This window comes from Pagrus major, chromosome 15 (genome assembly GCF_040436345.1).
Source record: "Pagrus major chromosome 15, Pma_NU_1.0".
NCBI lineage: Eukaryota > Metazoa > Chordata > Actinopteri > Spariformes > Sparidae > Pagrus > Pagrus major.
Genome location: NC_133229.1, coordinates 5,830,896 through 5,850,258, shown reverse-complemented (window position 1 = coordinate 5,850,258; position 19,363 = coordinate 5,830,896). Strand labels below are relative to the sequence as shown.

General features: G+C 40.5%; 3 protein-coding genes across 4 annotated transcripts in view; 2 read left to right on the top strand and 1 right to left on the bottom strand.

The window, feature by feature from the left end:
* The window catches only part of zmiz1a (zinc finger, MIZ-type containing 1a), a 110,336-nt gene extending 102,186 nt beyond the window's left edge, over nt 1-8,150 (top strand). Inside the window, exons 16-24 of one of the 2 annotated variants that reach the window (XM_073482293.1) lie at nt 686-896; nt 1,038-1,143; nt 1,314-1,474; nt 1,565-1,632; nt 1,734-1,802; nt 1,892-2,175; nt 2,499-2,692; nt 4,485-4,766; nt 5,008-8,150. In XM_073482293.1, the coding sequence (XP_073338394.1) occupies nt 686-896; nt 1,038-1,143; nt 1,314-1,474; nt 1,565-1,632; nt 1,734-1,802; nt 1,892-2,175; nt 2,499-2,692; nt 4,485-4,766; nt 5,008-5,115 (1,483 nt within the window). In that variant the 3' untranslated portion in view covers nt 5,116-8,150. The remainder of the gene's footprint in view (nt 1-685; nt 897-1,037; nt 1,144-1,313; nt 1,475-1,564; nt 1,633-1,733; nt 1,803-1,891; nt 2,176-2,498; nt 2,693-4,484; nt 4,767-5,007) is intronic. The other variant, XM_073482294.1, reaches the window with a different exon arrangement.
* Nucleotides 8,151-10,198: 2,048 nt separating this feature from the next.
* Nucleotides 10,199-12,900, top strand: ppifa (peptidylprolyl isomerase Fa). The gene is made up of 6 exons (XM_073482550.1): nt 10,199-10,416; nt 10,520-10,550; nt 10,649-10,737; nt 10,809-10,905; nt 12,188-12,263; nt 12,377-12,900. The coding sequence occupies exons 1-6, from the start codon at nt 10,270-10,272 to the stop codon at nt 12,510-12,512; spliced, it is 576 nt and encodes a 191-aa protein (XP_073338651.1). The 5' UTR covers nt 10,199-10,269; the 3' UTR covers nt 12,513-12,900.
* A 1,214-nt stretch (nt 12,901-14,114) lies between these two features.
* The window catches only part of zcchc24 (zinc finger, CCHC domain containing 24), a 37,359-nt gene continuing 32,110 nt past the window's right edge, over nt 14,115-19,363 (bottom strand). The window contains exon 4 of the mRNA XM_073481442.1: nt 14,115-18,946. Coding sequence (XP_073337543.1) covers nt 18,833-18,946 — 114 coding nt within the window. The 3' untranslated portion in view covers nt 14,115-18,832. The remainder of the gene's footprint in view (nt 18,947-19,363) is intronic.

Sequence of the window (19,363 nt, the reverse complement as noted above, 5' to 3'; positions counted from 1 at the left end):
CTCTAAAGGGATGTGGAATTGCATGTTTTTAATTAAAAACGTAAAGATGTTCTTGGGGGAGGACCCCGAAACTCGCCGGCACATAGTCTTCCACAATCTTAGGGAAAACACTGCCATCCCAGTGTATTACAGAAATTCCTGCAATAAAAAACAACTATAAATGACACAAAATATCTTCAAAATACTCTGTTGTAAAGGGTACGTTTGTCCAGTAATATCAAATACTGTTGCTTTAATTACTAATGCTATTTATTAAGCAGAATATTCTTTAAAAATTACGACTAAATGTTCCATCACTACTAACATGTATCCCAAACAATTACAATAATTGCTATTATACTTTCATTGTTGTATTTCTGCATTTGTGTGGTTCTTTTGGGGGCTTAGCAGATGTTGGAGCGATAGAGAATGAATATGTATGTGTTTTAAATGCATTTCAATTATTTTAGTTGTTTGATTTGACTCCAGTAAAGTACAACCGTATGAAATTGTGTTTGTTTATTCAGTGTATTCATGAAAACAAAAAGAGTTTGTTTATTTAGTTTGTTTAGGCATAAAAAAATCAGTCAATTATTTATGATCCGTTATTTCCTCTATTACAGTCAGAGAGTGTGACTGTTTTAAGCTAAATGCTCACAAACACATCAAATCTGGTCTCTGTTTTTTTGTCCTGTTGCTCCCACAGGTCAGACCTCGAGCTGCAGTTTAAGTGCTACCACCATGAAGACAGGCAGAGCAACACCAACTGGCCCGCCTCCGTCCAGGTCAGCGTCAACGCCACCCCGCTCACCATCGAGAGGGGGGACAACAAAACCTCCCACAAACCCCTGCACCTGAAACACGTATGCCAACCTGGAAGAAACACCATCCAGATCACAGTCACCGCCTGCTGTTGTGTGAGTACACAGTACCAGAATTGTAATTATTTCACTCAACAGAGTGATCAGATGGGATGACTGTCACACAGATGATTTGACTTAGTATATGCGTTCTGGTAAATAGACTGTTTGTCTCCATGTTCTCGTGTTGCTCTGCAGTCCCACCTGTTTGTGCTGCAGCTGGTCCACAGGCCATCTGTGCGCTCCGTCCTCCAGGGGCTCCTGAAGAAAAGACTCCTTCCTGCAGAACACTGCATCACCAAGAGTACGGCTCGTTTTTGTCTCTTCAGTGTAGTTAATATGCATAAGTACATCTTAATTACACAAGCATACACCTGTTTCTCCGTATGGTTTGCTTTGAAATAAGGTCTTGAAGTGCACCAGCAAGTGTACACAAAGTAATCCCCTCCCTCTGAAACACTTTGTTTTTTTTAGTTAAGAGGAACTTCAGCAGTGTAGCCGCCTCCGCAGGTAACACCACACTCAACGGGGAGGACGGCGTGGAGCAGACGGGCATTAAAGTGTCGCTGAAATGTCCCATTACCTTCCGACGCATCCAGCTACCCGCACGAGGGCATGACTGCAAACATGTCCAGGTTTGTTCAGATTTGAAGAGGCGTCTAAACTTTATGGTTCATGAAATAGGGAAAGATTATTCTAATGGATTATGACGTTGTTCTCCACAGTGCTTTGATCTAGAGTCCTACCTGCAGCTCAACTGTGAGAGGGGGACATGGAGGTGTCCTGTGTGCAAGTAAGTGAAAGGTTGTTCTGTTTGAGGGGATGTAAAGATGGGACTACGAATAAGGAATGCCTCTAATGAATTATATGTAATGTGTTTTTTTCTCCTTTCAGTAAAACAGCATTATTAGAAGGTCTGGAGGTGGACCAGTACATGTGGGGAATCCTTAATGCCATCCAAAAGTAAGCTGCCTCTCTTTCTCCTGCTTAAATCCAGACATGACTTTGAGTCCATTGTTTCAAAATTAAAAACACACTTTCTCCTCTAACAGCTCAGAGTTTGAGGAGGTCACTATAGACCCGACATGTAGCTGGAGACCTGTCCCCATTAAGTCGGAGCTACACATCAAAGAGGACCCCGACGGACCACTTGCCAAACGCTTTAAGACCATGAGCCCCAGTCAGATGACCATGCCCAATGTGATGGAGATGATCGCCCAGCTAGGGCCTGGCCCCGGCCCAGGACCAGGACCTGGCCACGGACCAGGCCCCAGCCCCTACCCCCCTCACCCTGGTCAACATGGCAGCGGCAACGGGGGAGATTACCCCGGAGCAGGTAAAGAAAATCAGCCAGGATCCTGCTGTGTAGATAAATTTGTTGGGAAAGTGAGCTGTTTTGCATTTTAAACTACTGATGTGCCTCCAGTGCATTAAACAAAGAAACAGCCCCAAGGAGAGTTTTGTGCTGAACCTGTTTTAAAATGTTGTAGCTCATTGCTTTGATAAATGTTAGATAACAGTAAAAAAGAAGAGCGTGTGTATCCCGTTATGTAACCGCTTTGAAGAGATAACTTTTTGCAACAGTGGGGATTCATCAACGAGTCAGCAAACTGCACTTAGCCTCCTGATAGAACTGTGTTTGTTCTTTTGTCCTTCAAGGCAACGCTTACCACAGCCAAGGGAACTTTGACTTCCCTCATGGGAACCCCTCTGGTGGTGGAGTCGGAGGAGGAGGTGGAGGAGGTCCCCCTATGAGTGACTTCATCCAGGGCCCGCAGCTCTCCCATCCCCCAGATGGACCTGGTGGTCTCCTCTCGCAGGACAAGCCCCTTAACCACGGCATGAATGATGCAGTAAGTACAGCGGGGCAGTGGTGGAATGTAACTAAGTACATTTACTCAAGCTCTGTACTCGGTACTTTAGTTGAGTATTTTCATTTTATGATAAATTATACTTGCTGGTGTTGTATTTCATACGTGTTGCCAAAGCACAATTAGATTATGAAGATTTAGAAATGAAAATTAACAACAACAAAAAAAACATAAGTTAATAGAATAAAATAGATAATGAGTTAGATAAATAAAACAAAAAAACACATATATTTCACTACGTGTCAGAGGCAAATATTGTACGTTTTACCCCACTACATTTGTCTGACAGCTTTAGTTACTTGTTTCTTTTCAGATAACAATTTTTCATACCTTTACTGTTTAGTCAAAACCATCTTCAAATGTTGTGATTCTGAATTTTGAATTATTCAGATACACTGAAGGATGAGATGTTCCTTTATGGGTTGAAAAAAATTCCCCTACTTCTTAAAAGTATTACGAGGAACTTTTAACAGGTTATGAAACAGTCTCAATGTAATACTGATGAGTCTATGTGACCTACATGAGCAAACAAGACCATCAGTGAGAAGATTTTCTTTTTCTGTAGTTGTTATAGTTATTCTTAATGCTTGTCACCGGATTGGGGACAGATTCGGGATTGGATAAGTCATAAAATGAAAAGTATTTTATTTTGGCAGAGGAGTGCTCTGTAGTCTGTTGGTACGTCACTAAAACAAAGTTTACAGTACTTTTTTTCACCATCGTCAGATTATCGTTATTTATCTCATTGCCATGCATTCTGCACACAGCTTTGTTTAAAAAAGAAAAATGGTATAAAAATTATGTTGGGTCAAAAATCTTTAGACAGGAAGCAGCGGTGCCCATACTGGTTTGGTCAACAGGGGCTGCTAGAATTAACAACAAATGTAAGTTCCTTACAGCTGCTTTAAGCTTTGAACCCTCTTGGATTACTTAGAAAATGCATCTTCACAAAGCTGAAAACAGGCTGAACAGTGACGCTACACTGTCAATTTTCAAAGTTGACTGTACTTTTAAAAGAAGTTCTCGGTTTCCTCAATGTTTTTAAGTAGAGTCACCTTCACAAACGTATGATGATCTTATAGAAACTGATGCATCACTATAGATTAAACTACTCAACAGAATATAAAGTAGTTAAAATCGGCTCAACCCTCAAACATCTAATGCAAAATACGCATTAATACAGCAGTAATATGAATCCATAAACATCATATATAAAAGTGATAGTAAAACTGTGACAGGGACCATTTTACTGCACAGTGTGTAGAGTATTTTAACAGTATGGTATTAGCACCACTGCAGTGCAGTTCACTTCCAGGGCTGCTTGCTTTCTCAAGCCATTGCACCAATAACTGTTTATGAGAATAGAAAGTAGTTTGTTCTGACTTTTACATCTCATATTTATCTACTGCTGAGCATTTTTGTCCTGTAGCATAATTCGTTGCCTTAGTTTGTCAAAGAAAAATCTCCAGACAATCTGTGCCACGCTGAAATAAGAGCCTCAGATTTGTTATCTGAACAAGGTGCAGCCTGTGCCTCTAGCCAGCATGTGTGCTCAGTCATGCTCACATGCTCATGTCACCGTATAATGTTGCAGCTGTACATGTCTGCTGATCACAGCTTCCATTTAGAAGGCCTGTTCCATATTATTCACGCTGGAACTCATTTCGCTTTTCCTCTCTTTCTTCCCACGCATCCCCTCCTCCTCCTTCCTAACACCCTCTCCTTCACTCTCTCTTCCTTCTCTGGCTTTCTGTCTCCCCTTTCGCACCTGCAGATGTCCCATCCCGATCAGTCCCATAACTCCATGCAGCAGATCTTGCATGCGTCTCCCCACCCCGGCAGCCAATCAGGGCTGCCCTTACATCACAGTGGCCAGTCAGGGCCGCCCTTGCATCACGGCGGCCAATCATCGCAGCCCCCTCGCCAGTCGCAGCCTCAGCCGCAGCCTCAGCAGCCTGGGCAGAACAGTCACCCGCACAGCGATCTGAACTTTAACCCCTCCTCAGATGGGCAGATGGGTCAGGGAGCCCAGGATATGCCTGAACCCTCCCTGGATGTAAGTGTGCCCGCCCTTGGGCACCCTGAGCTTCCTGTTAACAGCTAACATTGTCTGGTGCAGCTGCTCTCATCTCTTTGCTCTGTTTGTGTTTGACTCTCAGATTGCTTCTGAGCAGCGCTAGCTGTCTTTATGTGCACACTTGAGCATGATTCTAAGTCATCCGGCATTAGAAAGATAAATATCTTTTCAGGTTGTTTAGCCACGCCGCTCATCGTCTCTCTCTACTTTTTATCCACAGCTGCTTCCAGAGCTGGCCAACCCAGACGAGTTACTATCATACCTGGACCCCCCCGACCTCCCCACCAACAGCAACGACGATCTCCTCTCCCTCTTCGAGAACAACTAGCCCTTCTCCCCCCCCCCACAAACCCCTCTTGCACCTATACAGGAGTCGTGACGTGTTTGACTGTCCGTCCACAGACACTTCACTGACCTCCTGTCGACACTTCAAGCGGCTTCCTATGCTCACGCACGCACACACATACACAGTCTCTCAACAGATAATGTGTGGCATAGGAGCTGAAAAGAGGCGCCTGTTTGGGAACTCGCAGGGAGAAAGCAGGATCGCCGCACTCCCTTTTTTTATTTCCTTGTGTAAAGATTCCACGCACCAGTTCCACCGCCTGACTCGAAAAACACACCATTTACAGCCATGTTGGCGGGCACTAAAGTGATATTATATATATACATATATGATATTTGTGACTTTTCAACTGAAAACTGTGCAGCTATAATCATCATGTGTAAACAACACAGAGCAGAGACAGAAAAGTGTTGTAGCTTTGTTTTTGTTTTGTTTTTTATTTTAATTTTCCCATTGTGAAAAGAAAACATTGTCTTGTAAGAGTGTTTTTATCCTATTTGAAATGTGTTCTTCCAAAACTTTGGCACATGCCATGCCCTTCGACACCCGGACTTCTCAGTGTGTGTGTGAGTGTGTGTGTGTGTGAGTGTGTGTGAGATGAATAACTGGAATCATCAGAATCCGAGCACTGAAAGGAGAAGCTAAAACGTCCTCCAGTGTCAACAGAGGAAAAGAGCGCACATTGTGCAATGTAGTGTGCGTGTGTGTGTGTGAGTGTGTGTATATACCTGTGTGTGTGTGTATGTTTACGTGTCCTCTTTTGTTTGCCTGCGAGCGTATGTGAAAGACAGCGGGGAGAGAACGTTAGAGACGGAGGAGGGAAGAAAAATATTGGATGGAAGAGAGAGAGAGAAAACAATCCACTTTACGAGCTGACTCAGTTCTTCTCCTCCAGCCGGTCTGCAGTCGTTCTCGTTGTATTTATTGTAATGTTTCGCTCTTCCTCATCAGACTCAGCACCATTTTGTTCTCAAGTGCATGTGTGCCAATGGCTCCTGTTGTCTTTGTCCAGCCTAAACGTGCTTGATCAAATCATTTTCTGTCATCTTTATATTTATTATTTTAAAATCTTTTTTTTTTTTTTTTTTTTTTATTACTGTTGTCCTTTTTATGTTTGTTTATCTTTGTCCCACATTGAAATTAATCAGTTACACATCACCAAAGTTGTCCTCACCTTTTTCTAAGGTGTCCGGGCCTGGATATTATGTCGGTGTAACATCCTACAGGCGTCTGCAGAAGTTTTTAAATCACTGTATTTTATAGAAACGTCTGTGTGATTGTACTGATCTTTCCTTTTGTCGTTTTGTTACTGTTGAACTGCATCTTTTTGGGAAAAAAAAACACATCCTGCATGATCCAACAGTGTTTCCAGAGCTGTTGTATATACCCTTTGTGAATACTTTGTGACTGTACAGTACTGTACTTATCTATTACTGGCAACTACACGGTACTGTATGTCTGTCAAGGACTACACACACTCACAAACACACAGAGTCCCTCATAACCAGTCCGATATTGTAACAAATTGATCCAAATGCACTCTCACTGGCCTCGTATTGAGTACCTGTGTATTGTGTACAGTTTTTCCATGACCCTGTGACAATGCATCAGTGGAAAGACATATTTAAGTTGCTCTGCAGGCACGTTTAAGAGGGTTTTTTCCCCCCATTTTGTTTTAAATACAAATCTGTCAGGTCAGGTCCACATTTCTCCAAAAATGATTTGTTTTAATTATTGGAACAGCTGACCTCTTCCTCTTTATTTAAAGTGAGAATGTGCAAAATGTCCTCTGGATTGTTTTGAGGCCTAATAATGAGCTTTTTGATAACCATACCTAGCAAAAATGTATGTATTTCCATCACATTTTATATTGTTTTAAGTTATTATTTTTGTCCCGTGTTTTTATGACAGCTATAATTTGGTTTACACAGTTTTATGCAGTACAGTTCATGAATTTAAAGTATACTGTATGTTGTCGGATTAAAATCCCCCCATTTGAGATTTGAAGAACCAAATACTGATCTTCAAAACTGATCACATCACCTGCATATAACACAGCTGGAGGATCAGATGTTGTTTTTGTGTTCGTCTGTATGTTTGTTGAAGACAATGCACTGCCGCATTGGGATGTTTAATTTCCCTACACAGTGTGTAACTGTAAGTGTAACCTTTCACAGAATCACGTCTATAGTAATCTGAGCGACACAAATTGTACTGTCTGATTGCAGACGTCCGAAATTGAGTTGAGGATTTAAAAGAGAATGCAATTAATATTGTAAAATTAAATTTAGGGGGAGACCCCCCCTTTCTATTTGCATTATGAGGCGGGAGGTTGTGGCAGGGGGTTGGGGGTGGGGTCGGGGATGTACGTGTATATAATGTAAATGACAAATAGAGACACATTAACAGAAATGTATTCATTTTCTCCAGGGGGAGTGTGCATAGTGTATTTAGAATTTGTAAAGCTTCCATCCTCCTGTCAGACATTGAATTGGCAAAATGAGTCTGTGTTTGATTGCGTCTGTGCAGACCTCTCTAACCACGCCTGTTCATTTATGTAAGATACTTTATGTGCCCCTCCACGCGGGGTTTCCAAGAAAAAAAGACATTTTTCCTTTGTGTAATATTAAACTTCTGTGTATTTCTCTATTACCTGTGTACTTTATAAAGGTGCTACAAAATTATTCAAACCTTTTGAGGTATAATTGGGACTTGGAGACATCGAGCTTTGAGTGGCTCTCGAGGGTTGTTTCCAAATTTACAGTTTGTAAAAGATTTTGTCAAATTTATAATTTTTATGCAATTTGGCAAGAACATGCTATAAAGGTACAGTCTGAAGTGATTGGCACAACAAGTGGCAGTTGTCTCTTTGGTTTTTGTACATTCTATGTACAATCATTTCATATTCGAAACTGGTCAGAAAACATTGTGATTTTTAGTCTTGCAAATCTGTATGTAGTTAGATGACGTGACATCCTAATATTTATCTAATAAATATGTATTCAGATGAAACACAAGTAATGGCCTCTGTGTCTTTTGACATACGAAGAGCAACCAGCATGTAGCCCATTAAATCATTATATATTCTGTAGTGATGAATGTCTTCAATACTAAAGTAAAGATCCACAGAATTTGACATTACAATAATTTAAAACTCATTCCACATTTTATAGTGTTTGTTTTACAAGCTGGACTACCACAGAATAACCATTAGGCTCTTTGAGGACAATCTGACATGTCACAGCAGGACGAACAGGTGTGAATAATAAAATGAACTATGGCTGAATTCCATTTAGCTGCTCCGGTTTCAAGGTCCTGGTGTCGTTAACATTATGACCTGTGACTTTCAGGTCAACATGTGAGCTGTGACAAAAGGCCTGTTACACAGTTTTAATAACTAGTTGAAAGACTAGAAATGAACAAGCTTTCTCTTCTCCTAGGAGCTGAAATTAATACTGAAATAAAATAAAATGATTTAATCACTTTAGCGAATAATATTCTCTATTCTATGGCTGAGTCAGTTCAATGTACCTGAGATCACAATACAGACACTAATGATGCTAATGGCAAAGTTCTGTTTTTGTTAAAACTTTTGCAACATCTGGTATCATCAGTAAAACATCGTACTTAACCTTACTTACTTACTTAAACCCCTCCTTGTCTAGAAATATCCGAAAGAACGATTCATTTGCAGTTTCAAAGCCGTCACTGTTTGTCAAAATAATATATGAAGTTTTGGGCTGGGTAACATCCGAGCTAAATTTGATTTTGTGATGATTATGAACAGAATGATCATTTTCATCATGGCCCTCACTTACAGTATGACCGCTTTACAAGAAAAATAAAGAGAATAATAAAGTTACACAAACCACTGCTGATCCATACCTGCTCTTACATGAATGCAGGTAGGTTCAGCAATAAGTATTTGTTTAAAAGTTGAGCTGGACACCACAGTGAATAGTTTGAAGCAATGCAAATTGCACGAATGCAAACGATATCAGAATGGAAAAGCTCCTTTTCGTTGACAGCTCCCTTAAATGTAAATATGGCTGGAAGAGAGAAGCGACTTGTAAAATTTGCAAAAGTTATCATCTATGCCAACAGCCTCGCAGTTCTATTGAGTATATCAGAAACAACAGCTGGTTAACTCAGACAACTTCATCATTATGAAGCAGGCTATGAATATATATAAACACAGAAATAAAGATTAAAAAATGTGGATAAATATAATTAAATAAGGGGTCGACTGATTTGGCTTTTTCAGTGCCGATACCGACTATTAGAAATCAAGGAGACGAAAGCTGATATGTCGGACTGATATTTATTTGCAGTAAAAATGAAACTCTCTGTCAAAATTTCAAAGAACTAGTCATGAAGTAAATCTGAGTACAATTTACTCAAGTACTGTTGTCAAGTACTTAAGTACAATTTTGAGGTACTTTACTTGAGTATTGCCTTTTTCTGCTACTTTATACTTCATCTCCACTACATTTATATCATAATTTAGTTACTAGTTACCTTGCAGATTCAGATTATTCAGTGTTTAAAGGCTATTAATTGTGGTGTTTTACCAATGTGAGAGGATGTTGCATCAGAACCAAAGTAGCACATTTTTAAATTAATTTTATCAGCAAACTGACAGAAAAATCACAGATACTGAGAATCGGAAAATGCAGAATAATAATAATATTATTATTATTATAATCAGCCTGGGACGATAATCGATCTACCCCTAAATCGCTTCAATTTGTCTTTAAAAAAAAGTTAAAGTTGGGCTTAAAGGTTCAATATTGATGTGAGTAAAGTAAAATCCTCATATCAGTTTCACTTCCTCTGTTTCTGAAGCTTTCAGCCACTTCCGCTGGCCTTCCTGGATAAAGATGCTCAGTTGTCATGGAGGTGGCTTTGTTACCACGTCATCTAAGTATAAACTTCCTCATATGATGACCAACAGACAGAAACTCCTGAACAACACCTACAGAGTGGACCAACTCAAATGAAGCTCGTTCACTTCCTGGTTCTGCCACGTGGTGTCGCTGTGTGCCTGCCGCTCTGTGTGACGTCACATGTAAACAGCAGCAGCAGCAGCAGCACCCATGGCCTGCAGGTCCTCCTCTCCCTGTCAGCTGAGCAGCGATGTTACAAGTCAAAAACCGCATGAAGTACAGCTCAGCAGGCATCGCTGCTGCGAAGCTGTTTTCCTCTGGTGGCCCCTCCGAGAACCCTGTCGTGTTTCTGGACGTCGAGGCTGACAGCGAGCCTCTCGGGAGAATAATCATTGAGGTAGCTAGCTAGCTAGCGTTAGCCTCTCACAGTACTCACTGATAAGGGCATTGCTTAGTGTCAACACTTCACTTGTTTGAATGTGATTTGTGTTATCTTGCAGTTGAACGCAGACGTAGTGCCAAAGACCGCAGGTATGTTTACTTATTCTTCTCAGCTAACATACTTTTGTTTTACTCACTACTTAAAGAAGTTTTCACCTTCCCTTCACTTGTTTTCAACTCATTCACAGCAAACTTCAAGGCCCTGTGCACTGGGGAACATGGCTTTGGATACAAGGGATCTGTGTTTCACAGGGTCATACCTGAGTTTATGTGTCAGGTAAGACCCACAGTGAAGATGGTGCATAATGTACATCATGTGGTCTGTTGTTGATGTGTTTTCTGTTGCAGGGGGGAGATTTCACCAACCACAACGGCACAGGAGGGAAATCTATATACGGGAAGACGTTCAAAGATGAAAACTTCAAGTTAAAACACACTGGTCCAGGTACATCTCCACAACTTCAGTCACACGTTTAAGTTAGACTACAATCCTTTATCCATCCCTATCATCACTTATATTCATACCTACAGGCCCATAAAAGTGTATATGTGCCTGGGAGGCTGAAACCATTAGTCACTTAATTGAATAGCAGATCAGAACAGAAAATTAATTTACAGTTTTCTTCATTACAGAACACAGACAAAACACAAAACAATAATCATCCAATGAATTAAGTAAAATAATCGCAAATTGCAGCTCTTATCTCATATATATTATATATTATGACAAATATTTATTGTCCTGGGCTCCCTCACACCCCTCTCCTCATTTCTGTGCATCCTCGCCTCCTCTCCTTGTGTTTTAGTCCTTCCCACATGAGATGCGAGCGGAGGAAGCATAGAAGAGACACAAGGAGAGACATTTTTAAAAAATGAGACATCCTTGCTTCAGAGCAGTGTTTTAAAACGATGTCAATTAAATATGACGTGTGGCACAGCTGGATCTGTCCAATGTTCTGTTATAGCCTACTGCTGTATTTTATGATCTCTGCCTGATGAGCAGAACAGTGTTCATGACATTTATATATTTACTTTAAATTCAATTCACAATGTGGCATGACTGTCTAGGTAAAATGTCTCTTTTGGTCACGGGTGCTTAGAAAACCTCCGCAAAGGATACACCTGTGCATCTTCACTCAGCTCCTCCAGCAAGCCTCCTCTCTCTTCGCTCCTCTGTCCTTGGGAAGAATTTTAGGAAGTGAGACATCCTTTAATATGGCATGCTGAGATTGTTTTCCAGGTCACAGGCAGGAGGACGGTGGAGAGAGAAGTCAAGAGGGCACAAGATAAATAAATAAGAAGAGCCCTCAGTATAATGTGCCAGATTTTGTCTGTATCTTAATACAGCTGCCTCTCCACCAGATGGCAGTGCCCAATTTCATGCAGCACTAAAACCTCCATTTCTATGGATTTTGCAATCCCCAGGTGAATGACCTACTTTCCTCTCGAGTCAACAAGCACTAATCAAAATAACCCCTTTCTTGAATAAACTTTGTCCACATGCTCATTATTGGGCGCTTCGTTTCAAAGTGTTGCATAATCACAATTTGCGTCAGTTTCAGAAAAAGATAAACAGGCCTTCACCTCACACAGTTGTTGATTTGTGTTGTGCTTCTCTTTTGCCAGAGGCCTGAACGTTCTTTGGCTCAGTGGCAAAAGGAGGTCAAGATCTCGTTTGACTGCAACACATTTAATTGATTTACTTGTTGGCTTTTCGATCTCTGCAGGAACGCTCTCAATGGCAAACTCAGGGCCAAACACCAACGGCTCCCAGTTCTTTATCAGCACCACTAAAACTGAATGGTAAAATACTTTTCAGAACATTTTAATTTGTTATCTCAGCTGTTCCACACGTCCTCTCAACATTGAATCACTCACCAGTTACTAAAGTCACTTTTTCTCTCTTTTTCCGACAGGCTTGATGGTAAACACGTGGTGTTCGGGCAGGTGAAGGAAGGGATGGACGTGGTCACCAAGATGGAATCGTTTGGTTTGCATGACGGTGGTGTGATCAAGAAAATTGTCATCACTGACTGTGGGGAGATCAAATAACAGTTAAGGACACACGTGGACTGCCGGATGACTCAGGATGCAAAGATTTACCATTTTCTTTATCTCACATCCAGTCAAGGTGGAATGGTCGCAGATGATTTTGTTCTTTCCTATACCCTGATGATTTTTTACTGTTTATGATTTTAAAATGACTATTTTGTGCTCTAAATAAGGTATGAAATGTTTATATTGTGTGTTTGCTCATAAATAACACTTGTAATGGAAAGACTGATACATTTTTATCTTAGTTTCTACACATCCCAGCTTTTCTATGGTTTAACTTCACCCATCTACTTTGTGTCCTAAGCCATCCGCTATTTAAAATGTTGTTATTGTACAATTACCCTCCATTTACTGCCAAATAAATGAGCATTTTCAGATTTTACAAGCTCTGTACAGGACATTTGCTCTCATGTGCCACCAGCCCTGATGGTTTTTAAGGCTTCCTGGAAACGATCCAGCAGCTTTTTTTAGACACCAGCTCTCCAGCACGACCGACTTCCTGTCCATCAGAGCAGGATGTGACATCATGTGACATCCACCTACAGCAGAGCTGAACTCTCACATGAATGCAGTTGACAGATGAAGGACCTGTGGGCTACAGCCTCATTGGACACAGTGAATGCAGATGATTTAATCTGCTAGAGCCATAAAGGAACCTGAAAATGTCTTCAGCCTGTATGTGGGCTGCTCTTCCTCTCACTGCCTCTTTATGTGAAACACAGCGTCTGAAGGAGAGAGAGAGACAGAGAGAGGAGGAGGCCAGGACATGTCTGAGAGCCAGAGACTGGGTGGTGCTGCTTATCGAGCTAATACTTTATGAAAGTAAATAATGAAGGGACGTGAAAAAGCAGCTCTTGCCCCTAAATGAAACCATATGCGCGCTGACCTTCCACCGTTTGTTTGAATTCTCAGATTACGTTGTTGCTATAGAGACTTCTCAGCCCTCGCTCTGTTTGAGCTGGAGATGTTGTAACAAACTTGATATAATTTGGGTCCCCCACCCTCTGGTTTAGTTTTAGTTATTTGGAATGCACGTCCAATATTGTGCATGGAAACTTGGCTCCAAAGGCGGCGGCGCTGCGGCCAACGTTTAATTCACATGCAAAACAATGACATCTTTACAACTGGTACAAGCTGGTTCTTCTGCTGTAAATGTCTACTTTATCACCCAGCACCCATGTCAGCGGGTGTCCTCCTTTTGTGTGTGTTTTGGTTTTCCTGTCCACACTTTGACTCAAGGTGTTGAAATGGAGTCCTGTCAGCTCGATGTGTCTGTTATCTTTCAGCACTTCCATGGAGAGTGAAAAAGTTTTACAAGTGTGCTCTTTCTGCGTTACACAACCACCATGAATAATCCATTTAAAAAACCTCTATCATAATCTATACGCTTGAGTCTTGCGTAAGCTTGCACTCAGAGACCCAGAGCACCATGACGATGGAAACATATACTCTGTAATGAATATTATACAGACAGGAGCTCTCAGAAAACAATGTGCTGCTTTTGGCTGAAATCAAACTCCAGAGTGAACACCTCCCAGTTACTGGTAACAACAATTCAACAGAGGACCCAAACCAACAAAAACCACATAATCCAAGCACTTCTAATTCAATATGACTTTTATTCATCAAACTCTCGACAGCTCTAAAGCACTAAAATGTTTTCCCAACTAACAAATAAGGCACATTTTGGAATGCCGTTTCATGGACATGAAAAACAGACCTGTGGTCTTCTCTCGAAACCATGACTGTCCTTTGTTTCCCAAAAAAATCATCGTCTCCCCCACCTCACGCCTGTGTTCTGTCCAATTCAAATATTACATTATTGCAATACTGCATTACAAACATCTCAAGTGATACAGACAGTAAAGAATACAAACACAACTTTCCAAATTGACCACGTAAGTGTTAACACATTACATTCAGTAAATATGTATTATTCGTAGAGGCTACGCTAGCGGTAAATGAAATACTTGAGGACTACTAACGATCAGAAGTTGCTGATAATGTTAAAAACAATATGTACTGGAGCAAACTACTGGATTTAAATAAGTAATACATTGCACAAAATAATATTTCATTCGAAACCAAACACATGCACATGCAAACTCTAAAATAGTTCTTTGTCACACACGCTTTCTTGACAAAAGTATACACTCCCTAAACTACTAATAATAACACTGTAACATTTTATAATAGTTTCTTGTCATTGCTGCTTTAAGCAAACTACATCTCACAGTTTAACGTGCTTATACAGTGGTGAGTATCCGTCACTAATCGAGAAAAAAACAAAAGTTTCTGCATGTTAACACAATATATCTTCATAATATTGTTTACAAAATGAATACATGCGACTGTATGGATGTAAATGGCAGCTCATAATTAGTTACATGAAGCAACTGAATAACATTGTGGGTTATTCAACACTGATAACATCATAAAACATAACAAAAATACAATGGCTTATAATTGAGAAAGGGTATTAATTATGTACCAGCTTTATTTTTTTTTTAATAATATTCTATGTAGACATCAATATTTCCTTCTTAGTGAAACTTTGTTGCATATTCTATACAAAAAGTGTTGTAAAAAATCTTTCCATAAATATTTCTGCAGGATAAGCCCTCAGATTATTTAAAAACATAAAGAGAAGAAAAAAAAACTCCCAGCTTTGTTTATTTCTCAGCAATAGGCCCTTCTTCACACAAAAAAGCTTCAATATTGCATAACACTTTAAAAGAGCTACTATCCTTGAAAATGATGGCCATCAAATATATACATACAACAGTCTTATCTTTGTCAGGGAAATAACTCTTGAGTTTTTGCAGATTGCTTTAAAATTTTCAACATCTATTAAGTGTTCCAAAATACACATCTCATTCATAGAAAATAACAAATTTGAACGGAAAAGGTACTAGAAAAGTCAAGTATATGTAATTCAAGACATTACGTCTGAAAGCAGAGATTTCTTTTTTGTTGTTGTTGTTGTTGTTGTTGTATTGTATCAGCTGCTTCCATTGGCTCTTGATTTGCCTTGATACCATGTCTCTGGGCGGAATCAAACTCTTAAACTTCTCATTTCTGTTCTGCCAGAACTCTGTGAATCACAATTACATTGTTATCGGTTTATGAGGTTAGTTCAAAAGGCATCATTGGTATCTATTTCTCTCACTACAGCCACACGAGAACATGTGGACAACAGAAGTAAAGACCTGTTAGGTTAGAGTCGTCACACAGAGCAAAAGAAAGACGATGGTAACAGTAAGAAAAATGGATTGTTCCCAACAGTGGTGGGTTGAAAGGAGTATCTTTCATTCAGATTAGGTCTTTAACTTGCAGTGATAAAGATGCACAACTGCTCAATTCCTTCTTTTAAAGGGGCACTCCACCAATTTTAGCTCAGGTAACTCGTTGAGGGGGTTAAAACTCGGACTGTGAACACAGTTGTATAACGTCTTCTGTAGATCTGGGGGACCTTTGCCAAGTCTGAGAAAATAACCCTGACAGTGTCATAATTATGTAATCAGGGTTCCCTCATTTTGTTCATGTTCTTAACAAACTGCCTGCGTTACAAACGTGTGGTGTGAAGTTTAAAAGATGGGTGCACGCAGGAGGTAAGTTTGGAGACTATATGGAGCTCACATACACGAAGTTAAGTGCGTTACATAGTGACAGTGTGAAACAGTCGCAGTGTGGTTAGCTTTAGGAAAAGATCATGGTTTTGGTTAAAATAAGATTAATTTAGTGAGGAAAATACATTAGTTTTTTTACTACGAAGCTTCACCCTACTTTCAGAGGAAACGGAAATATGATTTCACCGTGTTCAGAACATATCACAGTGCCATCTTTGTTCTACTAATTAGGGAGGGTTAATGCGTGGCCCTGGAACATGGCCACAACCACAGCTCTGAAGCAGGGTCTATTGAAAGATGCTATTGAGCTGCATTATGGGAAATGTAGGATCCAGCGTTTGGAGCATGAGGTCAGGATATCTCAGCCTCTGTTGTAATTGACTAATCTTTAGTGTTTCCTTCCTACTAAATCACTGGAGTGCCCTTTTAACTCTACAGATGGAATTTAGCTAAATTTCCCAAAACTGTGCGGTACCATTATCAGCCACTGCAAACTCTCCCCCTAAGGCAAGTGACCATGTATATTTTTTGACAAAACCCACGGTTCCTTGGATAAACACAACTACAATAGATAAAAAAAACAAAGAGTGAGGTCCACAGTTTGGTGTGCGACTCCGTTCTGTTGTGAGGATCGACTAAGAAATAACATCTTTGTTGATATTCCATGACAACAGACCACAGTAGGATTGTTATTGCCAGCTGGAAATGCTGTTTCAGCCCGTGCCTCCAACCCAGCGAGCTGCACTGAAGCGAACACCCACCGTGCCAGTTCAAACTGCTAATAGAGCAGCTGAATCGTTTTCTTGTCCTTTGTCACATCTTGAACCTGCGTTAAACTTACTTTGCGTCACAGTTACCACATGCACGTATACTGCTCCAACTCCGAGCCTGTCCTCACGTCTTTACCCAATTTCAGTTGGCCTCCAGGTCCTGATACTTCAGAATGATTTAAATCTTTTTAAGGCACATACAGTATGTTACAGTATAAAATATAGTCAACCAGCTTTTTATAAGGCTACAAATACAGTACATATAAAATAGTTCACAATTCCTATAACAAGGTTCCTTGTAAGGCAGGTTTCTATACATCAATTTCCTCTGTAGTGCTCTATGTGTGCACGGTGATATATGTAAACAGGATGTGTACTTCTCTTACTTTTTAAAACAATGGTTTATAACAGCAGGCACTCATAAAAATGAATTGAAGTGAAAACTTTAATTCATCGTCACTTTCAATATATCCTCGAGTCTTCAGCCTCACCACACCGCAAATCAGCCCTTCTTTATCAAATCTTTTTGTTTCTCTCAACCAACCTGAAAACCATTTGCAGTTCTCCTCCTCTTCACCTCCCTCTAAACACTCTCAACACTGCAATCTTTCATCTGACGTACTTTTTAAAAGGCCTTTAGGAAAGTTTCCGTTTCGCTCCTCCAAGGCTGCGAGTCATCAAATGGCATTAATGTGAACTCAAAATATCTCTTTGAATCTCTTCCCAAACAAACATCTCCTTTCATATTTGACTAATTTGGGGTTATCTGGCTTTACACATGAACAGCTCGATTGTTTCATAATGCAAATCAAATTGTGGCAAGCAATTTTTTCCATTGAGAAACGGAATATTCGACACTGGCAAGAAACTGTGCAGACGGCAAAGATCAATCTTAGTGAAACTACTGTTGTTATGCTCTCAGTTGACCTCCATGTGATTTGAAAATAACACAACGTTCCTATCTAAACAACATCTACAGATAATTGAGGATTTGTGTGACAACAAAAATACTCTAGGAAGTGGGCGAATGAAACCTTATCTGTTGGTAACGCGCTAAATCTAAACGAGGAGCGACTCGACTGAACCTACAGTAGTTTCTAAAGACAAGTGGAAGCAGTTACACAATAATGTGATATACAAACATACAAAAAAAAAAACATTTCTTTATGTCCCAGTTATAATTCAAATTGCACACTAGACGACAAGAAAATAAATAGGCCAAGTGTAAGCTAGGGATGTATGGCACATTGTCCCTCAGTTAATTCACAGTTAATAAGATGTGCTGCTGACCCTAATACGGCAAGACATCAAAGGCCTCCTATACATTATACCATCGTGAGAGGCCCGGGTTAAACGTTCGTCACATTACCACACACTTCACTCGGCAGGGAAATGGAAGGCAGATCTCTGTAAACAAAAGCCAACAAACCCCAAAGGCGAGGTAATCTATTGAGACCAATACTGACAGTGACACCGATGAAATACATGCCAATACAATGAAGAGCTGTTGTTAGACATCAAGTTCGGATCAATGGGTTATGATGCATGAGGCATGAACATGTCACTGATTTTGGTAAGTTTTTCTCTCGGTGAAGATCACTTTAGGAGGTGGATTTTTAACATGTTCCTCTTATTCCTCGACGTAATCTTCAATAATGTCAGTGAAAAAGAAACATAGGGGCTAAAATCTGTGTTCCACTTGTGGTTGAGAAAAGAAGGGAGAAGGGGTTAGAGCTACTGTCTGTATTTAAGGCTTCTGAGAGATGGAGGGGAAGACGTGAGGAGGAAAGGACGCCGTTTTGTGTGCATGGCAGGGATGTGGGGAAACCGGGGCGAGAGAGCAAGTTTAACAGCCTTGATGGAGGATGAGCTATGGGACTTGGGACACAAGTTGCTCTCTGACTCTGGATAAAGAGGATTATTGCACACGGCGGCAGTAGTAGCCCAGGACTTTACATTTCTCGCACAGGTGCTGCGGGTGCTCCTTGCTCTGGTCAGAAACATCCAGGCCGTCCGGCTTCTCTAAAGGACGCTGAGGATACAAACAAAAGGACCAAAAATGAGTCAGATTAAACACTGGAGAAAGCAAACTAAGCAGCACCCACACAGTGTAAATCTCTGAGTTTTGCAAGCAGTCTATTTGGCACCAGATTCATCTTAGCTATACGCCTAACAACCTTGGCCTCCAGCATTACTCCCATATTCTTCACAGACCAGACGTGCACTAAACTCAATTAGTTGCAGAGATATGGCAACACACCACCAGCTCTGGAAACTTGCAGCACACTTTAACAACCTGGTATTAAAGAAAAAGATCCAGTATGCATTTGATCATGACGACCTGTATGGAAATATCAGCAAACTGCTATGGCAATGGCTTTCTTGGAATCATTACTGAAGACAAAGGGAATTTTTCTAGGCCAGCAGGTTTAGAGGTTATTTTCACAAT